Raw genomic sequence first — 19485 nt, forward strand, 5'->3', positions numbered from 1 at the left:
CTCCAGGAACAGGGTTGGAGTGACAACCTACAGGAGGGTAGCTCTCCAGGAACAGGGTTGGAGTGAAAACCTACAGGAGGGTATCTCTCCAGGAACAGGGTTGGAGTGAAAACCTACAGGATGGTATCTCTCCAGGAACAGGGTTTGAGAGTCTTGACTTAGCATATCAAACACTCCATTTCATAGGAGCAATAAAGGATACATTTAGAAGAAAAAAATCATACTGTATTGGGGAAAAAAATGTTGTCTGACATTTTCAATGAAAAAGGGTTCCGGGGAGTAGAAAACTAGCATACCATGTCGGAGCCTTTCATCATTTACAAGGGAAAGAAGAAGTTAACATGAACCATCAACACGACAAAATCCATGAAAACCTGGAGACTACAATCTAATTTTTCTTTTCACCGCTTTCTTCGTCTTGCAGGGGGGATGTGAGCATTAGTAAAGCTTCCTGCAAAACTATTAGTCCAAGCGCCCAAATCATTTATATTTACTTCTGAACAGGAGAGAGACGACATAAGACATCTTCCAGTCCCATTTATCTTTGGCAAATGAATGGTGGAGTGGACAGAGAAGAGGACAAGGGTGACACAGCTGCAGTCTGTAAAGGGTTTTCTGGGAAGAGTGGGGAGTAGGAGGCTTTGTGATACAGGAGGTACGGGGGGGGGTCATCCAGAGTCTATCCCATCAGGCAGTACATGGGGCTCCTTTCCCTGTGTGCTGTCTGTCCCACGCTAAGCGTCATACTTCTTCCCTGTTCTGTGGATTTGGTGGAACAGTGTCATGGAGAACGCCATTCCCAGGAGCTGTAGAGAAGGAGAGGGATAAAAATGAATTTTATCTTTGGAAGTCTCTATAAAAATGTTTTATCGTTATTGTATCAAAGTCAGAGGACACAGTGAATGGTACAGTGCAGCCAGTTCTGAGTGTTGTGAGCAAACTCTTGTGTTATGTACTCTGCTACACTAGGTGAAATACATTCACTGCTTGTGCTTCTGGGCTTGTGTTGCGTTTATGACACTGAAGAAAATTCCTCCAGCCGAGTTTGAAAACAACCCACATTTTCCTATTTCCAAACCAGGGATAGAGATTGGCTACCTCCTCCTCTCTCTCAGGCCGTCTTGAAACATCAAATATAACAACATGCCTCTGTATCTCACTGATGAAATACCGTGAGATAAGTGAGCACATTATGTCAATGAGGTAAATTATGATGCACCGAAAAAAGGTTTATTCTTTGAAGTTTTCCATTAAGAAATAGCCTGTGATACGTAGGACTACTTTCACATCAAAGTCAGGAGGCTGATCCTAAAGCCATTATCTGAAGCAGTCAGGACTGGAGTGAGTAAAACTCTTTATTACAGAACATAACTGGGTTCAAATACTATTTGAAATCTTTCAAAAACAGCGTTAGCCTGCCCAGAGTGCCATATGGGCGGGGTTTACGTTTTTTTGACTATTCTATTGGTTCCATTGTGCCAGGAAAGCTCAATCAAGCCCAGCTAAATTATTAGAAATAATTTCAAGTAGTATTTGAACCCAGGTCAGTTACACATGCAGACCACACTTACTGTAGCCGGAAGTTCGCTAGCTAGCTACCGTAGGAAGTATTTTGCTACTGTGATTAGCATTAGCCTCTGGGAAGCTGCTGCTGACTTTCCCTTTCGTTCCAGACAAACTTGGCTCCATATGCTTAGGGATACCTTCTTAAACTCCTGCCAGTCTCACCTAATATCTAACACAGTGTGGTGAAAAAAAGCTAACAGTTATCATACCAGGCTCTTGAGCAATGCCAAGCACACATCACAGATCAAACTCCAAACCCTACCCTGTCACACACAGACACACACCCTGTTCAGTATGTCTGCATTAGGGATGCACCTGTAGGGCAGAGGCTTTGGATTAACTCATTCGGTGGGCCGGATTCAAACCCACGCCGGCACTGGCATACACGTGTGCCAACACTAACCGCTGGACCACACAGGCCATCTCTCTGCAGACTGCCCTTTAATGAGTCTCTTTTCTACTACTCTCTCGGTAATGAGCTAGGGAATGTTAGGTGGTGGGGTCAGGCCAAAGGTCAAAGGAAAAGTAAACTATGTACAGTATATTATCCTGCTGCTGCTGACTCAGCCTTCTATATATCCTCATTATCTCTCTCTCATTCTCTCTTTCTCTACTTCTCTCCTGCTCTCTTTCTATCCCTCTCTCAAAAACACCCCATGCAACAGGCGTGTTTGGGATTTGATAATGTGTGTGTGCAGAGAGAGCGCAGACCAGCCCTGTGGTACAGTCAAAAATCATGGTGACAACTCTACTTCTATATGTTAAAGAGCTTGGGCTCTCCTGCCTCTGACACAGAGCATGTAGCAGAGAGGCAGCTGGAGTTAGACAGGTAGGCAAGACAGGAAGGGTAGACAAGGAGGCAGACAGGTTGGGAAGACAGGTGCTTTAGGGTAGTCAGAGAGACACACCACGAAAAAAAGATAGTTAGACAGGTACTTTATGGTAGACAAAGAGTCAGACAGGAAGGACAGACAGGAGGAACATAGGGATGCAGCAGGCTGAGATCTCTTTATCAGGTCTTATATCACTTCCTGGTGTCTGGCTCCAGCTCCAGCGTTGGGCACAGAGCCAAGGTGCTTTGATTTCCTCAGACAGGACCAGGTAGCACCAGACACCATCTTCAATATTTCAGTATGGCAGAATGTGTAGGTGCTACTACGCCCACTGAGCATGGACTTTATTACTGGCCTATCTCTCACAGGGAGAGGGAGTGTGTGGCTGTGGAGTTACAAACACATAAGCACACACACACACACACACACACACACACACACAGCGCGCTTCATGGAGAGAGCTTGCTGCTTACCTGCACTACCAAGATGCACATGCCAATGGTTCCCATGAGATGCTTGTTGTCATCGAGCCACTCCTCCACCTTCTCATAGCAGCCCTAGGGGACAGAGTGACAACAATAGAAGTGTGATTGGACACTAGAAGAAAGATAGAATAGGGGGATGGAGGAAATATGGAAGAATAGTAAGAGACACTCGATGGAGATAAATAACGGTCTGTCAAAAACAGCAATTGAAAAGCACTTTGAATCGTTCAATTTTGAATATGGCAAGACATTTAATATTTCGGACGCACAAGGTTGTTGGGGAGAGAAAGAGACACAGTAAAATCAATGAAGTGGCCCTTCTGTAGCTATCATCTCTGCTTCATGCGTACTGTTAGATGTTATCAATCACTGGTTCATTCACAGGTCACTACTAGTTGAAAAAGTTTGGCATGGGCCCTCAAATCCTCAAAACGTTCTACAGCTGTACCATTGAGAGGATATTGACTGGCTGCATTACTGCCTGGTATGGCAATAGCACCGCCATCGATCGCATGGCACTACATGGGTTGGTGCGGACAGCTCAGTACATCACTGGGGCCGAGCTCCCTGCCATTCAGGACATCTGTATCAGGCGGTGTGGAAGGAAGGCCCGGAAAATCGTTAAACCCATAGACTCTACTAAATGTAAAACTATATAAAACTAAACTAAATACACTGCTCAAAAAAATAAAGGGAACACTTAAACAACATATCCTAGATCTGAATGAAAGAAATAATCTTATTAAATACTTTTTTCTTTACATAGTTGAATGTGCTGACAACAAAATCACACAAAAATAATCAATGGAAATCCAATTTATCAACCCATGGAGGTCTGGATTTGGAGTCACACTCAAAATGAAAGTGGAAAACCACACTACAGGCTGATCCAACTTTGATGTAATGTCCTTAAAACAAGTCAAAATGAGGCTCAGTAGTGTGTGTGGCCTCCACGTGCCTGTATGACCTCCCTACAACGCCTGGGCATGCTCCTGATGAGGTGGCGGATGGTCTCCTGAGGGATCTCCTCCCAGACCTGGACTAAAGCATCCGCCAACTACTGGACAGTCTGTGGTGCAACGTGACGTTGGTGGATGGAGCGAGACATGATGTCCCAGATGTGCTCAATTGGATTCAGGTCTGGGGAACGGGCGGGCCAGTCCATAGCATCAATGCCTTCCTCTTGCAGGAACTGCTGACACCCTCCAGCCACATGAGGTCTAGCATTGTCTTGCATTAGGAGGAACCCAGGGCCAACCGCACCAGCATATGGTCTCACAAGGGGTCAGAGGATCTCATCTCGGTACCTAATGGCAGTCAGGCTACCTCTGGCGAGCACATGGAGGGCTGTGTGGCCCCCCAAAGAAATGCCACCCCACACCATGACTGACCCACCGCCAAACCGGTCATGCTGGAGGATGTTGCAGGCAGCAGAACGTTCTCCATGGCGTCTCCAGACTCTGTCACGTCTGTCACGTGCTCAGTGTGAACCTGCTTTCATCTGTGAAGAGCACAGGGCGCCAGTGGCAAATTTGCCAATCTTGGTGTTCTCTGGCAAATGCCAAACGTCCTGCATGGTGTTGGGCTGTAAGCACAACCCCCACCTGTGGACGTCGGGCCCTCATACCACCCTCATGGAGTCTGTTTCTGACCGTTTGAGCAGACACATGCACATTTGTGGCCTGCTGGAGGTCATTTTGCAGGGCTCTGGCAGTGCTTCTCCTGCTCCTCCTTGCACAAAGGCGGAGGTAGCGGTCCTGCTGCTGGGTTGTTGCCCTCCTACAGCCTCCTCCACGTCTCCTGATGTACTGGCCTCTCTCCTGATAGCACCTCCATGCTCTGGACACTACGCTGACAGACACAGCAAACCTTCTTGCCACAGCTCGCATTGATGTGCCATCCTGGATGAGCTGCACTACCTGAGCCACTTGTGTGGGTTGTAGACTCCGTCTCATGCTACCACTAGAGTGAAAGCACCGCCAGCATTCAAAAGTGACCAAAACATCAGCCAGGAAGCATAGGAACTGAGAAGTGGTCTGTGGTCTCCACCTGCAGAACCACTCCTTTATTGGGGGTGTCTTGCTAATTGCCTATAATTTCCACCTGTTGTCTATTCCATTTGCACAACAGCATGTGAAATGTATTGTCAATCAGTGTTGCTTCCTAAGTGGACAGTTTGATTTCACAGAAGTGTGATTGACTTGGAGTTACATTGCGTTGTTTAAGTGTTCCCTTCATTTTTTTAGCAGTATATATTCACGTCACCAAATTATTGATTAAAACACACTGTTTTGCAATTAAGATCTACAGTAGCCTTAACAGCACTCTGTAGGGTAGCACCATGGTGTAGCCGGAGGACAGTTAGCTTCCGTCCTCCTCTGGGTACATTGACTTCAATACAAAACCTAGGAGGTTCGTGGTTCTCACCCCTTCCATAGATTTGCATAGTAATTATCAGAACTTCCGTAGGACGTCCTCCAACCTATCAGAGCTCTTGCAGCTTGAACTGACATGTTGTCCACCCAATCAAAGGATCAGAAAATGAATCTAGTACTGAAAGCAAAAGTACAGCTAGCTAGCACTGCAGTGCATACGATTTGGTGAGTAGTTCACTCAAAGAGAGAGAAACACAATAGTTGAACAGTTTTGAACAAATTAATTTCTTCAAAAATGAAGGAGAAGTGAGAGAGAGAGTTAGCTACTGTATATTTCATATTTTAGCTTGTGAATGCAGCTAGCTAGTTTAGCCTACTCAAACATCCGGCTCAAACAGAGAAGGATGCTATGTTAGTTAGCTAGCTGGCTATGGCTATTCAACACTGGAACTCTGCTAAGTCAAGGTAAGCGTTTGGTTGTATTAATTTCTTGCCACCGGGGCCCGTCGGTGTAACTGCTAACCTCCTTGCTGACTGTACACTGTACTGCATGATTATAGCGGGTTTACTAACGTGTTAGTTCTAGTAGCTATGTTGACTATGACGTTATAATATGGAGACAGCGATGTAGGCTGTGTGTAGCGGTCACAGACAGCTGATGTGTTGTGCACTGAAGTCCACAAGCGAAGGGTGAGAGGAGGAGAGCGCATAGATGCGAGATTAAATTATACAATGATCAAAGGGATCATGCTGCATGCTGCATGTATGTGGCTGCTATGAAGGTGAATTATATTTGCATGTGATCAGGGGTGTATTCATTCCATCAATTCTGTTGAAAAACGTTTCCTAAACTGAAGCAAACGGAACAAAATGGGGATAAACATACCTGAATTTGTCCAATAGAAACTCTCGTTGCAACTGTTGGACTAATGATTACACCCTAGATCAGCTAGATAAAGGCAAGAGTGTGCAAGGCAGTATTGAATGTGTCAATGTCTGTCATCTTGGTTACTCAAATTTCTCTCGACCTGTGCACCTAGCGTACGTTGTAAACTTGCATTCATAAGCTAGGTAGCAACCTAATGATGGGTATGGGGAAAATTAAAGTATCATGTAGTAGCCTAAACCTATCCATGTTACATTGAGCTGGGTGAATGGAATATGAATGACAGTCATCCAATATGCTGCAATAGAAATAAGGCCGTGCTCATAACAAAATGATTGTCCTCCCTTATCTTAAAAGGCACCGACCACCACTGCTCACCACAAATGCACACCCACTCACATACAAGCTGCTGCTACTCTGTTTATCTTATATCCTGTTGCCTAGTCACCTTACCCCTATACATATCTACCTCCTTCACTCCAGTATCCCTGCACATTGTTAATATGGTACTGAACTGACTCTGTATATAGTCACCTTACCCCTATACATATCTACCTCCTTCACTCCAGTATCCCTGCACATTGTAAATATGGTATTGGAACTGACCCTGTATATAGTACGCTTACTTACTTGCTGTGTCTTTCATATTTCTTCTGATTTCTCATGTTTTTTCTAGTATTACATTGTTATTGATTATTGCATTGTTAGGTAGAGCTTGTAAGAAAGGCATTTCGCTGTACTTGTACATGTGACATTAAGACGTGAAACTACTATCTCCATGTGGTGGGGTTTCCACTAGATAACACAGCCACAAAGTCAGATTCCACAGCCACAAAATTGTGGGAAATGTAAGGTTAAGGTTAGGCATAAGGTTAGCAGTGTGGTTAAAGTTAAGGTTAGGTTTAAAATCATATTAAAATCAAATAATTAGAGAAATTGTAGAAATGGGCAGGGTTTAGCCATAATTGAGTAACGCTATGCTTTGTGACCTGCTGGACACCTCAGCTGGTCACCAGTGCTGGAAACATCTGCCCTACGATCAACGGCCAGACCTGTCTGTCCTCTGCCATCTCCAACCTAGGAGTCAAGTTTGATTCTTCTCTGTCCTTCGATGCCCACATAAAACAAATATGTAAAACATGGCTTTTCCATCTTAAAAATATTGCCCGGTCCATCACTCTCCCAGCCAAATGCAGAGAAACTCATCCACGCCTTCCTATTTTCTCAGATTGACCACAGCAATGCGCTGTTAGATGGGCCTCCCAGCCAAATCACTACAGATGCTCCAACTAATCCAGAACAGTGCTGCCAGGGTCCTGACCAGGACCAAGAAGTCAAACCACATCACCCAGATCCTGGCCCAACTCCACTGGCTACCGGTCAACTACAGGATTGACTTCAAAGTTCTTGTGCTTGTATTTAAAGCCTTGAATGGATTGAGCCCCACCTCAATCAGCGAGCCACTTCGCACTCTCTGCTCCAGTTCCTAAAACACATCTCTGAACTACGGGGGGGGCCGAGCCTTCCGCTCCGGTGTCCCTCGTCTATGGAATACTCTCATTGACCATCTGAGAGCTGCTCCATTACTCAGAACTTTTAAAACGGGCCTTAAAACCCACTTCTACAGACTGTCTTTTTCATTTTTATTTAACTTTCCTCCGTAGAGCTTTGAGACAACTCTGTAATGAAATGCTCTATTCAAATGAAATGTATTATTATTATGATGTATTATTATAATTATGACATTGTGGCTATGTTAACTAGTGACAACCATGTGGCGGGGAAGTTAGTGACAGTTTCAGCTGTTACAATAGATGGGTTGGCTGACAACGTCACGAAAACAATGGGGCAGAAGTGAGCTTGTTGTTGTGATTCTAGATAGCCAGATTGCTAGCAAGAATCACAAGAAACTGCCATGTGGGGAATTGGAAGTGGCTTGTTTCAGCTTGTTTCCTCATGTTATTGATACCCTATCTTCTTTTGAGGTGTTTTGACTGATTTCATGTCAATGCTAATATGGCGAAAATTCGCTAGCTAGAGAACTGTAACGATGTATTTGAGAGACAAGTGGCCATTCTGCAAATGTATTGCCAACTATTATCTAATAATAATAGCAATTAAATAATAATAATAATAATACGTTGTTGTACAACTACTAATAGGCCTAGAACTAATAAAAACGACTTTTAGAACTATTAATACAACTAATAAAACAAAATACCTATAATATATAGTATACTGTACATACATACATACACACACATTTACAAGTATCTTCACATGGTGATGTTTCTATTAGTTAAAAACACAAACAGTTTGTTCTTAACATTTGAAAAAGGGCTTTCTATTGCAAAGATTTCCATGGAACTCAAACCCATCTTCAGGCACAGGTTGCACGCCTCTTATTGGGAATCTCCCATCCTGAGGTGATAAATACAGCAGTGCAGATATGGAGGGAACATGTAGACCCTGAAGTTTTGTGCTGTAAAATCAAACTGCTGTTTAAGGCATAATGAAAGCAAAAGTTCACACGGTGACCAAAATGCAAAGTAAGCAATGTTAGGCTACTTAAAATCTAATTGATGTTCAAAACAATACAATCCTTATCTCAACACACTTGCAAAATAACTATTGTATAGTCATTTAAAATATATACTTTTTTTTAGATACACCTTTTTTCTAAGCAGAAAGAATCTGTGCACTCTTCGATTGGCACTAGAAGAGCCGAGTTAGTCCATTTGTACGTCATGCTACCCTCCGTCCTTGACTTTTCCTATAAGTCTATTTAACTCACATATGTTGTAAAAAATGATTTCGATATCACAAACGGAATGTGTTATAAGCAGATTTAAAAGGATTTTTTTTATTTATTTTTTTGGAGCGCAAAAAAATTACTTTTTCAAATCCTCCTACATAGTTACATGCAGGTAAGATGTTTTGATTTCTATATATTATCAGAAAGAGCAGATTATGAGGTTACCAAAACCCTTACCATTGCCAATTAACTCTCAAAATTAAAGAGATAAGCTCTATTTCCAAATAAAACTTTGCTCTATTTCCAAATAAAACTTTTTCCAAGAATAACCACTGTTCCATGCACTCCAAACATGAGCATGTGCCACAGTAACGTAAACTATTGAAAATGCTATTCTGTTCAAAAAAATGTTTTTTTCATATTCTGATGTTACCCAAGACCTTCATAAACACAAAAAAATATTATTTTCCCGATACCATATATGAAATGTATTTATTACATTGTTGGGTCAAAGGGCCTGGCTTTTCTGGTGTTAAAATGCTCTTTGGTTTCCCATGCTTGTGACATTGATAACATTTGATTGTTTAATATATGACCTATAGGCCTCCAATTTATTCCAGAGGATCCACATCTCATGACAGTGACTGCCCTGTGCCCGCCTGGTGTCCAGTGCGCCCACTCACCCGTGTCCAGAACATGTTGGTGGAGTTGCGTCCGCACTCCTGGTAGTGCTCCTGGCAGCAGCGGTCGGGCACCACCTTCTCCTTGAGGGCCTCGTGCCAATCTGTGTACCCTACCACCCCACAACACTTCCACTGCAAGACACACACACACGGAGGGGGACAGCAGAAGTTAGTGCTACCTGTCTGTGCGTCCAAAGAGTCCTTAAAACAATTCTGATAAATACGGCAGTAAGTTAGTCTATTGTAATTACGTATGTGCGCTCCCGGTAAGATGCTGTCCCTATGTATCTTAAGGAGCCCATAGCATATTCCAAGAAACTGTATGGATGTTCCATACCGGCTGTTCTGTTAATAGATGCAGGTGAATATATTTTTCAACCATCCATGGTAATTACAGCAAAAATCGTTTCAGGCGAAGGCTTCGCTATAAATGCATTTATGCACTATCCTGAGGTGAACTTGAGTCCACATGAAAGTTATTTTGCTGTTTTACATGTGAAAGTGGACTGTTCATGAATGGTCATGATCGTAGAATGTCACATACTACATACCTCTGCTTGGATGATGTTCCATGCGTTCCTGAGGCCTACATTGTTGTCTGTGTTGTACAGAGACAAGCCATCCTTCAGGTCCTGCTTGGCATTCTCGCTGACCTGATGACCGATAACACAACACACAAACCCTGGTTAGATAGATGGCTTCAGGTGACCTAGAAATCCGGCAGGCACATCGGATTATGCCGTGTATCTTTTGTTAAATCTGAAGGTTTGACTTTGATTGACGTCGCTCGATTCCCTCCACTGAGCCTACATTTAAATATGCCTTTTGGCGTAGCTATTTGCGCTTTCCTCTCGACTGGATCTTAACAATATGATCAGTGCTCATGTCATTTCTAATGGATATAAATATTTCATCACACGTGTTAATGAGATTATTGCATACAGTCTATGCATGGCTGTTCCAGAGCAGAAGTGAATACCTAGAGGGCTGGGAAACTACCGTGGAAGATTGAAGGCGTTTTGCAGAGATGGGAGTCATTATACGGAGAAATTATACTGTGTCTGTAAGAGGAGTGCGTGCTGGTCTTACAGGAGATAAAACTGGCAATTTGTTTCATATTGAAATCTTAAAGCATAAGCACCATTTCTGTAGAAGTACAAGATGCCCCCCCCCCATTGACATGAATGGCACAATAACCGTGCCAACTCTGTCAGTGGAAGTTACAACCCGCTGGGTACACCACGTCATTTCAACATGGAAATGTGGGTAATATTTGGTTGAGACGTTGATCAATGAGACTTGAACCTTTATTCCCCCACAGCAACAAAAAAAACACAGACGGTTGTTGAATTCCTGATGTGTTATCTATCACTATGCTTTCAACCATCTAAAAGGACAACCAAATTCCAATGGAAAAACAATGTCTGATTTTTGATTCAGTTGTCATCTAAATGTGTTATTCCTGCGCTTTCAACCATTTAAAAGCACAACAAACAGATATTTTGTATTTATACTTCATGTGTTTTCTCACTGTGCCTCATCACAACCAAATGACATGTACATTGCTGTTGATATTACATTGAAAATACATATTGCAAGTGATCGATGCTGTTTGAGATTCTGCACAGATTATTATAGCAAAAGATCTCCACAGACCTGCAACCTTTGAATGCTATCTTGAAGATGCACGCTTTCTATGATTAGGTCTACATTAGGAAGACATAATTACAGTAACCTCAAAATGTGGCTATGGATGTGTTACTCATTTTAAGGTTGAATAAATACTGTTACATTAGTTTGTAAGATAACCTTTACTTTAGGCTATTTACTGTCTTACAAAAGTCATATCGAATTGTATTTGGTTGACTCAACCAAATATCAACATTTAAAATCAGTTTTTTTATGTTAAATATTAAATCATCACTATATGACTAATAAATCAGTGTGTGTTTATTTCATGAAAATAACTCCAAATGTAATATTATATCATTTATTTCCCCGAGCCTCCTTTTGCCATTGAACTGCTCAGTCTGATCGTGTGGGCATGTTGATACATTTATTTACATACACAGCCTTAATCGGCGGACAGGATCGTCTAGACTCTAGAGAGCATGGGTAGGCAACTAGATTCAGCCACAGGCCGATTTCTGTCTGAGAGGATGGTTGGGGGGCCGGGAAATGATAATAATATTTTGTAAACTGCAAATTGACAACTAAGCCCCCAAAAAAATTATATTTGAAAATAACAATCATTTCATAGTTTGACTACATTAAGACATACATTTTATTTGTGAGAATAATTGGGAATATATTTACTCAATTAAAACACATTTTTCGATGAATTCCTGTTGATTTTACAGTCATTTTTGATACAAAAATACAAAACAAATACAGGAAAAAAATCACGTTTTTGACTGCACTGACCCTTTAAGGGAAATGTATCTAATGCTTGGATCGTTTCATCTCAGCCACTGGCTTAATCCTATTCTTTAAAGGACTACTTAGGGATTTTGGTAATTAGGCCCTTTATCGACTTCCCCAGAGTCAGAGGAACATGTGGATATAATTTGTATGTCTCTGCATGCAGTTTGCTAACTTGTGCCAGTGCAATTGATAACTAGCATTAGCATAATGACTGGAAGTCTATGAGTATCTGCTAACGCTTGGCTCGTGAAACTGCAGAGATAAAAATGGTATCCACGAGTTCATCTGACTCTGGGGAAGTTGGTAGATAACGGCCCTAATTACCAAAATCCCAAAACAATTTTTTTTGGTTTAGTTAGAGACGTGAATCAAACATATAATTTGTTAACTTGTCAACAAGTTAATAGGCTATTTACTGCATTTCAAAAGTGATATAGATTTGTGTTTTCTTGTCAATGCAACAAAATATCAACATTTGAAGGAGATGTATATTTTGTACCATTGACTTAGTCTGGCTTTAATTCCATTTTGTCTACAAATTAATACTTGATATGCTGGATTCACTTCTCAACCAAAAATCTAAGTTAAAGAATATGACTAAATCAAATCAAACTTTATTTAAAGTGCATCTGGTGATATTCAGTTGCGTTGACAACCAAACACAATTCAATATCCAGTTTGTCTACAAATGAATAACTGATATGTTGGATTCACGTCTCCATCTCAGAATCAAAGTTAAAGAATAGGACTAAATCGAAACAAATCAAACTTGATTTAGTCCTATTCTTTAACTTAGATTTCTGGTTCGGATGGTGACGTGAATCTAACATTTGAAATATTAACATGAAGATTAATTGAGAAATTAACCAAAGGTTGAAACCCTAGGACATGTATTGTCTGTTTTTAGTTCAACCCTGGGTTGTATTGAAACAATAGCTGTTGATGACTTTGCAAATGCGATATACGCCTAAATAGTATCATTGATGATACAGTATATGACTTAGAAAATATGGTTACATTTCATTTGCTCTGTTTTACCTACCCTTTGGAATGACTTCGATATCAACAGTGAGATCTCTAAATAATCATTCTCACGATAGCACATTGGCAGTAGCGATTTTAGCATGTAAATCTTGGTGGGGCAAACAAACAAAAAAATTGGCGGGATGCTTGCCAGCAAAGCCACTACACAACACAAAACTAAACAAATACGTTAATTGCACTATAACTGTGACAAACGGTGCCCACAAACTGTTAGGGCGTACATAAAGCTGTCCCAACAGCAGAGTCCCAACAGCAGAGTCCCAACACCTTACCACTGCTACACCTGGCTATCAGTGGAGCCTTGTCTGGCAGCGAAACAGTTCATTCAGCCTCATTTACTGCCTTTAAAAAAACATAGCTGATATGGCTGACTTGCTTAAACAAATGTGGTTCCTACTGACAATTGAGATGTACAAACTATGGCATGAGGGGCCGACAAGCGGATACGAGGCAATCCGTAATTTCGATTAAGACATTACACCCATAAAATAACAGTTTACGTTGATTCCTTTTTGCAAATCCAATGTATTTTCCACCTAGATACCACGTCACAATATGTAGACAAATTACGTTGAAACAACGTTGATTTGACCAGTTTGTGCCCATTGGGAAGGAGATGCAGTGTGCCTGTCCTCTCTAATCTACACTCTTAGATGAAACACTAACAGACTAGTGTGCCTCTCCTCTAATCTACACTCTTAGATGAAACACTAACAGACTGACTTGGGAGAAGTTGAACATTGTTATTATAGAGGGGGTTGCTGTATAGCAAGAGGGGATAATTATTATGGTTCAGGCATCAAAATACACTTCTGGCATGACAGGAATTGAGCAGCTGGAGAATAACACTTATAATGACACTCGGGTCTTGCTGAGGACATTCAAATATTAAATTCCCCTTTTTAAAAACCAGAAGAACCCCCTTATATTCAGTGTCACAGTGAGTGAGACACAGCAAAACTTTTGAACTCATTTTTCTCGAGAGGTGATTCGTTATCGGTGCGGAAAAAACCCACAGAATTTCTCTACCATAACGGGCGTAAATAAACTATTTGCTGAATTAATCATAAAAGAAGAATTCACTTTTTCAGGATAATTATAATTTCACAAAAAAAAAGGCTAAGTAATTATTCATTATTCATAACCCACTTAAATTCTCCCAAACTTTTGAAATAAAATTTGCATCATTTCAAATCATCATTTTTTTCTCCCAAAGTAGAGCAGTGTATCTGTATTGTTCCTCATCAGCGTGAAGGCATCGCCATATCTGTCATTGTGCAGGGAAATGAGATGAAAAGCACCATAATCTATCTCTGCCTCTCTCAACCTCATCTCCATGTCTCCTCTCCTTCACGAGTCTCTCTCTCCTCATTACTCCTCCCCACAGCCACACAATCACAGGAGAGAACAGGGGACCAGTCATCTTCTGAGCCCAAAAGCCCATTTTCTTTCTTTCCACCCTCCCTCCATCGTACGTGTGAGAGTCTTCGATATGTCTTGAAATGCAACATAATGATCTAGTTTTTACCACCGCTAACGAGAGGCATAGAAATGACTATGAAACAAACGACAGGCTTGATCTCTCACTGCTTTGACCTATTTTTCTCCCTTTGCAGCAGAAATGGATACAAACACTTCTTTGTGTGAGATAGTTCTCATAACATGCTCGAATCAAGTAAGTCTATGCTGACGGTAAAATTGTTCTCTGATAGCAGAACTATGCCGTTCTTAGAGAAAACCTGTCACTCATCCCTCATTAACTTTCCTCAGCACCTGTCAAAATGCATCCACAGAATATCTGGAGGAGATACATTGACAGAGTGTAAAATCGATCTCATTATGGAGCACGCTGCTGGCTTCCTTTGAGCTGCAGATCCACCTGCATCAGCAGAATAGGATGGGAGAGAGACGCCAGCCGTTGTCCTGATCCTGTCCACATTCTGATTGGGCCCACATTTGTCGACAGGTGTAGACAATCAAAAGACACATTGTGATCTGATTGGGATCAGATCTTCCTGACCACCTCTGGAGGTAGTCGAAGACGCATCTTGTACGGATAAGGAAAGCATATGGTAAACGTCACGGTTGAATTAGATCATGGTCTTCATTAGAAACCGATGGATCAGACGCCACAATCCGATACCATGTCCAGCTCTGAATAAAATGGGCATATAGAAATAAATATATTTCTGAAGAGATATCATCCCGAATGAGAGAAAGTGTTCTACAGTTCCCATGTCCAATGCCAGCGCAAAATCTAATATTTTAAAACATTGTAGGCTACAGAAAGGCCAAGGATTTTAATAGCAGAATCTAAACTGAACTATGTATTGGGATGCATGAGGGACGGACTATGATGGAGTTGCAGTAGAAGAGCTCAGTGCATGGCCAGGTATAGTGTGTAGTTGACTGATTTATCACCTGTACCTTTAGATCTAGCCAGAATGAACGGTGGGCGGGTGGTGAATAGTCTATTCCAGTTGCAAATATCAGATTTCAAAATTATACATTGGTATTATAATACAATCCTCAATTTTATTCTATTCTATTCTGTGAATCTTTGAGCATTTTCCAGCTATCAATAAAGTGCAGAAGATGTCCAAACAGGCGCATAGCTTCCTGTAAGCACGAGCGAGGCCACTGTCCAATATAATGTAGGCTTCAATACGAAGGACTCTTTAGGCTACTTTTAGATTGACACTTTATTCATTTATAAAGCCATGTGCTTTACATGCGTGCTCCTTTGCAGTTTTTATCGATTGACACTTTTATTCATGCATTTTCATAATTTGACCATGCGTCTTGCTATAGGTTATCGTCAAGGTTCCGTTATCACTCACTGATCAATGATTTGGAGGAAACTAAATCACGGTCATTCTCCCAGCATGTCACTCTTTCCCCTTTGGTACTATTTAGGCCTATAGCCTATTAAAGGATATTTACAGTACAAGATTACAATATAAAGACAACGTCATCCATGCGTAAAGAACAACCCTGTCCAGACCTGTTTGAATAATGCGTTGTGCCATTCGAAGATGCACTTTGTAGCCTACTCTGTAACTTCACCTGTTTATATTTTTACTGTGTGCATTAGGGCTCCCGGGTTGCGCTGCATCTCTAAGGCACTACATCTCAGTGATAGAGGCGTCACTACAGACCCTGGTTCGATCCCGGGCTGTATCACAACTGGCCGTGATCTGGAGTCCCATAGGGCGGTGCACAATTGGCACAGCGTCGTCCGGGTTAGGGGAGGGTTTGGCCAGGGTAGGCCGTCATTGTAAAATAAGAATTTGTTCTAAACTGATTTGCCTAGTTAAATAAAGGTAAAATAAAATAAATAAATGGCTAATTTAGGAAAGGGACAATTTTAGCTAGCTAGCCACTGGAGGACAACAACAACGAGATGCAACAATTCAAGTTGTTTCTGTCAATGACGTATTTCTCTTGATGTGATAAGAGTCAAGCCAAATCCAAACTGCATCCCGCTGACACTTTTTTTTGGTGCGCCAGGACCAGTTGAGCTCACTCAGTTAATCTCAACGCTGATTGGGTATTATTGCATGCTTTTTTTAATCAAGGGAGGCCAAATGCTTCCCGTCTTCCCTTGCATTCAACGCTACGGGCGGCAACAATGTCATACTCTTTTTGACCAGACAGCATCAGATAGATGGCCAGCAAATACAGAGACAGAGGGGTGCTGTTTCGCTCGCTCAGATGCTTTCTCCGGTGAGATACATTCAGCCTCTTACAAAATTGAAGGAAAATTCTGAAAACACAGAGAGACGAAAGATAAATTATTTTATGTTTTTTTTCATGGTACATTTGAGGAAGCCTGGCTTCCCTTGGCAACCATGAATACACGCCACTACTGCTGTCAGAATGGGGCCCTGGGCCTGTGATGTCTGGCCCCCTGCTAGATGTCTGTGACGTGTCACACTGCAGACAGCCAGTGTGAGAGGGAGGAACACTAACACCCCCTGCCTACTAATGACCTACAGACCTGGGGGGGATGTCTGGCTACTCTGACTCCTTTGTCATGGAACACCATGCTTCTCCTCTGTGATGGAACACAATGGCTTTCTCTCTCTGGGGCTTGGGTCACGATAGCCACGTGAATGCAAGCAGATGTCAGAATACATTCTTAGTGTCAATGCTTTATAAGTAGAATATAATGTTTGAAAATTTTTAAAAAATATATATACAAACAGCAATGAACGGGTGTCACAGGATGACAGACAGAAAGGACACAAGATCAGTTGGATAACAAAGCAAGAGCTCTATCATGTAGGAACTGTCTTCCTTTATGTGCAATCATGAGTCTAAATACAACATCTGGAGTGAATCTGACTATTGGTTCTGACTATGATTGCAGATGATTTTGAGCATTAGTGTTACATACAGGGCTTTCAGTACTGTAAGAGCGTCTGCTAAATGACTAAAGTGTAAAAATGTATTCATACCCCTTGACTTATTCCACATTTTGTTGTGTTACAACCTGAATTCAATATTGATTAAAAACATTTTTCTCACCCATCTACACACAATACCCCATAATGACAAAGTGAAAACATATTTTTAGAAATGCTTGCAAATTTATTGAAGATGAAATACACAAATATCTTATTTACATAAGTATTCACACCCCTGAGTCAATACATGCTAGTTAAAATACCCTTGACAGTGATTACAGCTGTGAGTATTTCTGGGTAAGTCTCTAAGAGCTTTGTACAATATTTGCCCATTATTCTTTTAAAAATTCTTCAAGCTCTGTCAAATCGGTTGTTGATCATTACTAGACAACCATAGTCTTGCCATAGATTTTCCAGCAGATCTAAGTCAAAACTGTCACTCGGCCACTCAGGAACTCCAGTGTAAATTTGTCCTTGTGTTTTAAGTTATTGTCTTGCTGAAAGGTGAATTAATCTCCCGGTGTCTGATGGAAAGCAGACTGAACCAGGTTTTCCACTAGGATTTTGCCTCTACTTAGCTATATTCTGTTTTTATATATTTATATAGAAAAACTCCCTAGTTTAGAGATGTACCATGGGCCTACACACCGAATTTGGAGGAAAATCTATCCTGAAGGACTTTATGGGTCCTTGAGGCAAATGTGTGCAGCATGAAGTCTCTAGGTCTAATGGGGAGGCGGATATGAGGGTTTAAGAGAGACTGCTTATAACGGCGCCACCTATAAGCCAATCGGTGCCAAGTTACTCATGGCCTCAAGTTACTCATGGCCTCTAAGTTACCAATCTATGCTTGAGTTATTTGACCATTTCAAGGGGGGAAAAATCTAAGATGAACAATATGTTTCACAGCTTCGCTGTGAACCCTCTACAGGTCCCTATGTAGGTGGATCACTTGAGAGCACATTGCCTGACATGTTTACACACATGAAGTGACATGTTTACATGCCATGCTTTTCTCATTTGTGGTGCAGGGAATTACAGCCCCAGAATTTACTTATTTGTAGAAAAGATAGCTCCCACACACACAACATGCCCTTTTTCAAGTCATTTCACCAGATGGTAATTGAAAACAAGAATTAAAAACTCTAAATGACATAGCTAGCTAAACCTGGACAAATGAGGTTACATTAAGATAAAAAGAGCTATGAAAATAGCTTACAACAGCTTTTTATGTATTTACCACACATCTTTCAGCTTACTGTGGCCTTGAGGTGCCTTAATGCTTACCGAGGGAGAACTGTGATCAGACAACATTTCTTAGAGCTCCACACTTTCAAATCCCCACTGTCAAATCCTACCGTAATCCCTTCAACCTGTTTCTCCTGACCTGCTCCTGTAGCATATGCTCTTTCCACAGGTCACTGAACACTCTGCTACCTGGCCAGGGCTGCTACGGAGCACACCTGGGTTCAAATACTATTCAGTCTTTTTCAAATACTTTTAGGGTTTGCTCTAGCCTGCCATTAATTGCCAGATGGTTTTGCCCTTTTGCTACTATTCTATTGGTTCCATTGAGACAGGCAAGATCAATTAAGCCCAGATAAAGCATTTTAAAATGATTTCAAATAGTTTTTGAACCCAGGTCTGCTACTGAGACAAGGCTACACCACCTGGGACACTCTAGGACAGAGACACACCGATGCCCATGCTAAGAGCTGACACAGCTACACCACCTGGGACACTCTAGGACACAGACAGACAGGCATGAGTGCCCATGCTAAGAGCTGGCACAACAACACTCTGCCAGGCTGGGTCCTCCATGGTATCAGTCACAAGGGTTGAATTGGGACTGAGCGTCCCCTTTCCAGTGCTCACTTGTCACCAGATTGGGTCCTACTGTATGTTTGGAACCTGTCCCAGTGCATCACCCAGTGTCCTTTGCCAGTCCTCACATACAGTAAGACAATCACCCAGGCTGTGTCCCATCCCATATCTGTCACATAGTTTGGAACTGGTCCCAGGGCC

At 41.7% G+C, this 19485-nt stretch overlaps 1 protein-coding gene across 3 annotated transcripts in view; it reads right to left on the minus strand.

The window, feature by feature from the left end:
* Positions 1-203: 203 nt before the first annotated feature.
* Positions 204-19485, minus strand: part of tspan9a (tetraspanin 9a) — a 290457-nt gene continuing 271175 nt past the window's right edge. For all 3 annotated transcript variants that reach the window (XM_029696833.1, XM_029696832.1, XM_029696830.1), the window contains 4 exons: positions 10135-10236; positions 9584-9715; positions 2873-2956; positions 204-806 (listed from right to left, as the gene is read on the minus strand). In XM_029696833.1, coding sequence (XP_029552693.1) covers positions 735-806; positions 2873-2956; positions 9584-9715; positions 10135-10236 — 390 coding nt within the window. In that variant the 3' untranslated portion in view covers positions 204-734. The remainder of the gene's footprint in view (positions 807-2872; positions 2957-9583; positions 9716-10134; positions 10237-19485) is intronic.

Source organism: Salmo trutta, chromosome 17 (genome assembly GCF_901001165.1).
Source record: "Salmo trutta chromosome 17, fSalTru1.1, whole genome shotgun sequence".
NCBI lineage: Eukaryota > Metazoa > Chordata > Actinopteri > Salmoniformes > Salmonidae > Salmo > Salmo trutta.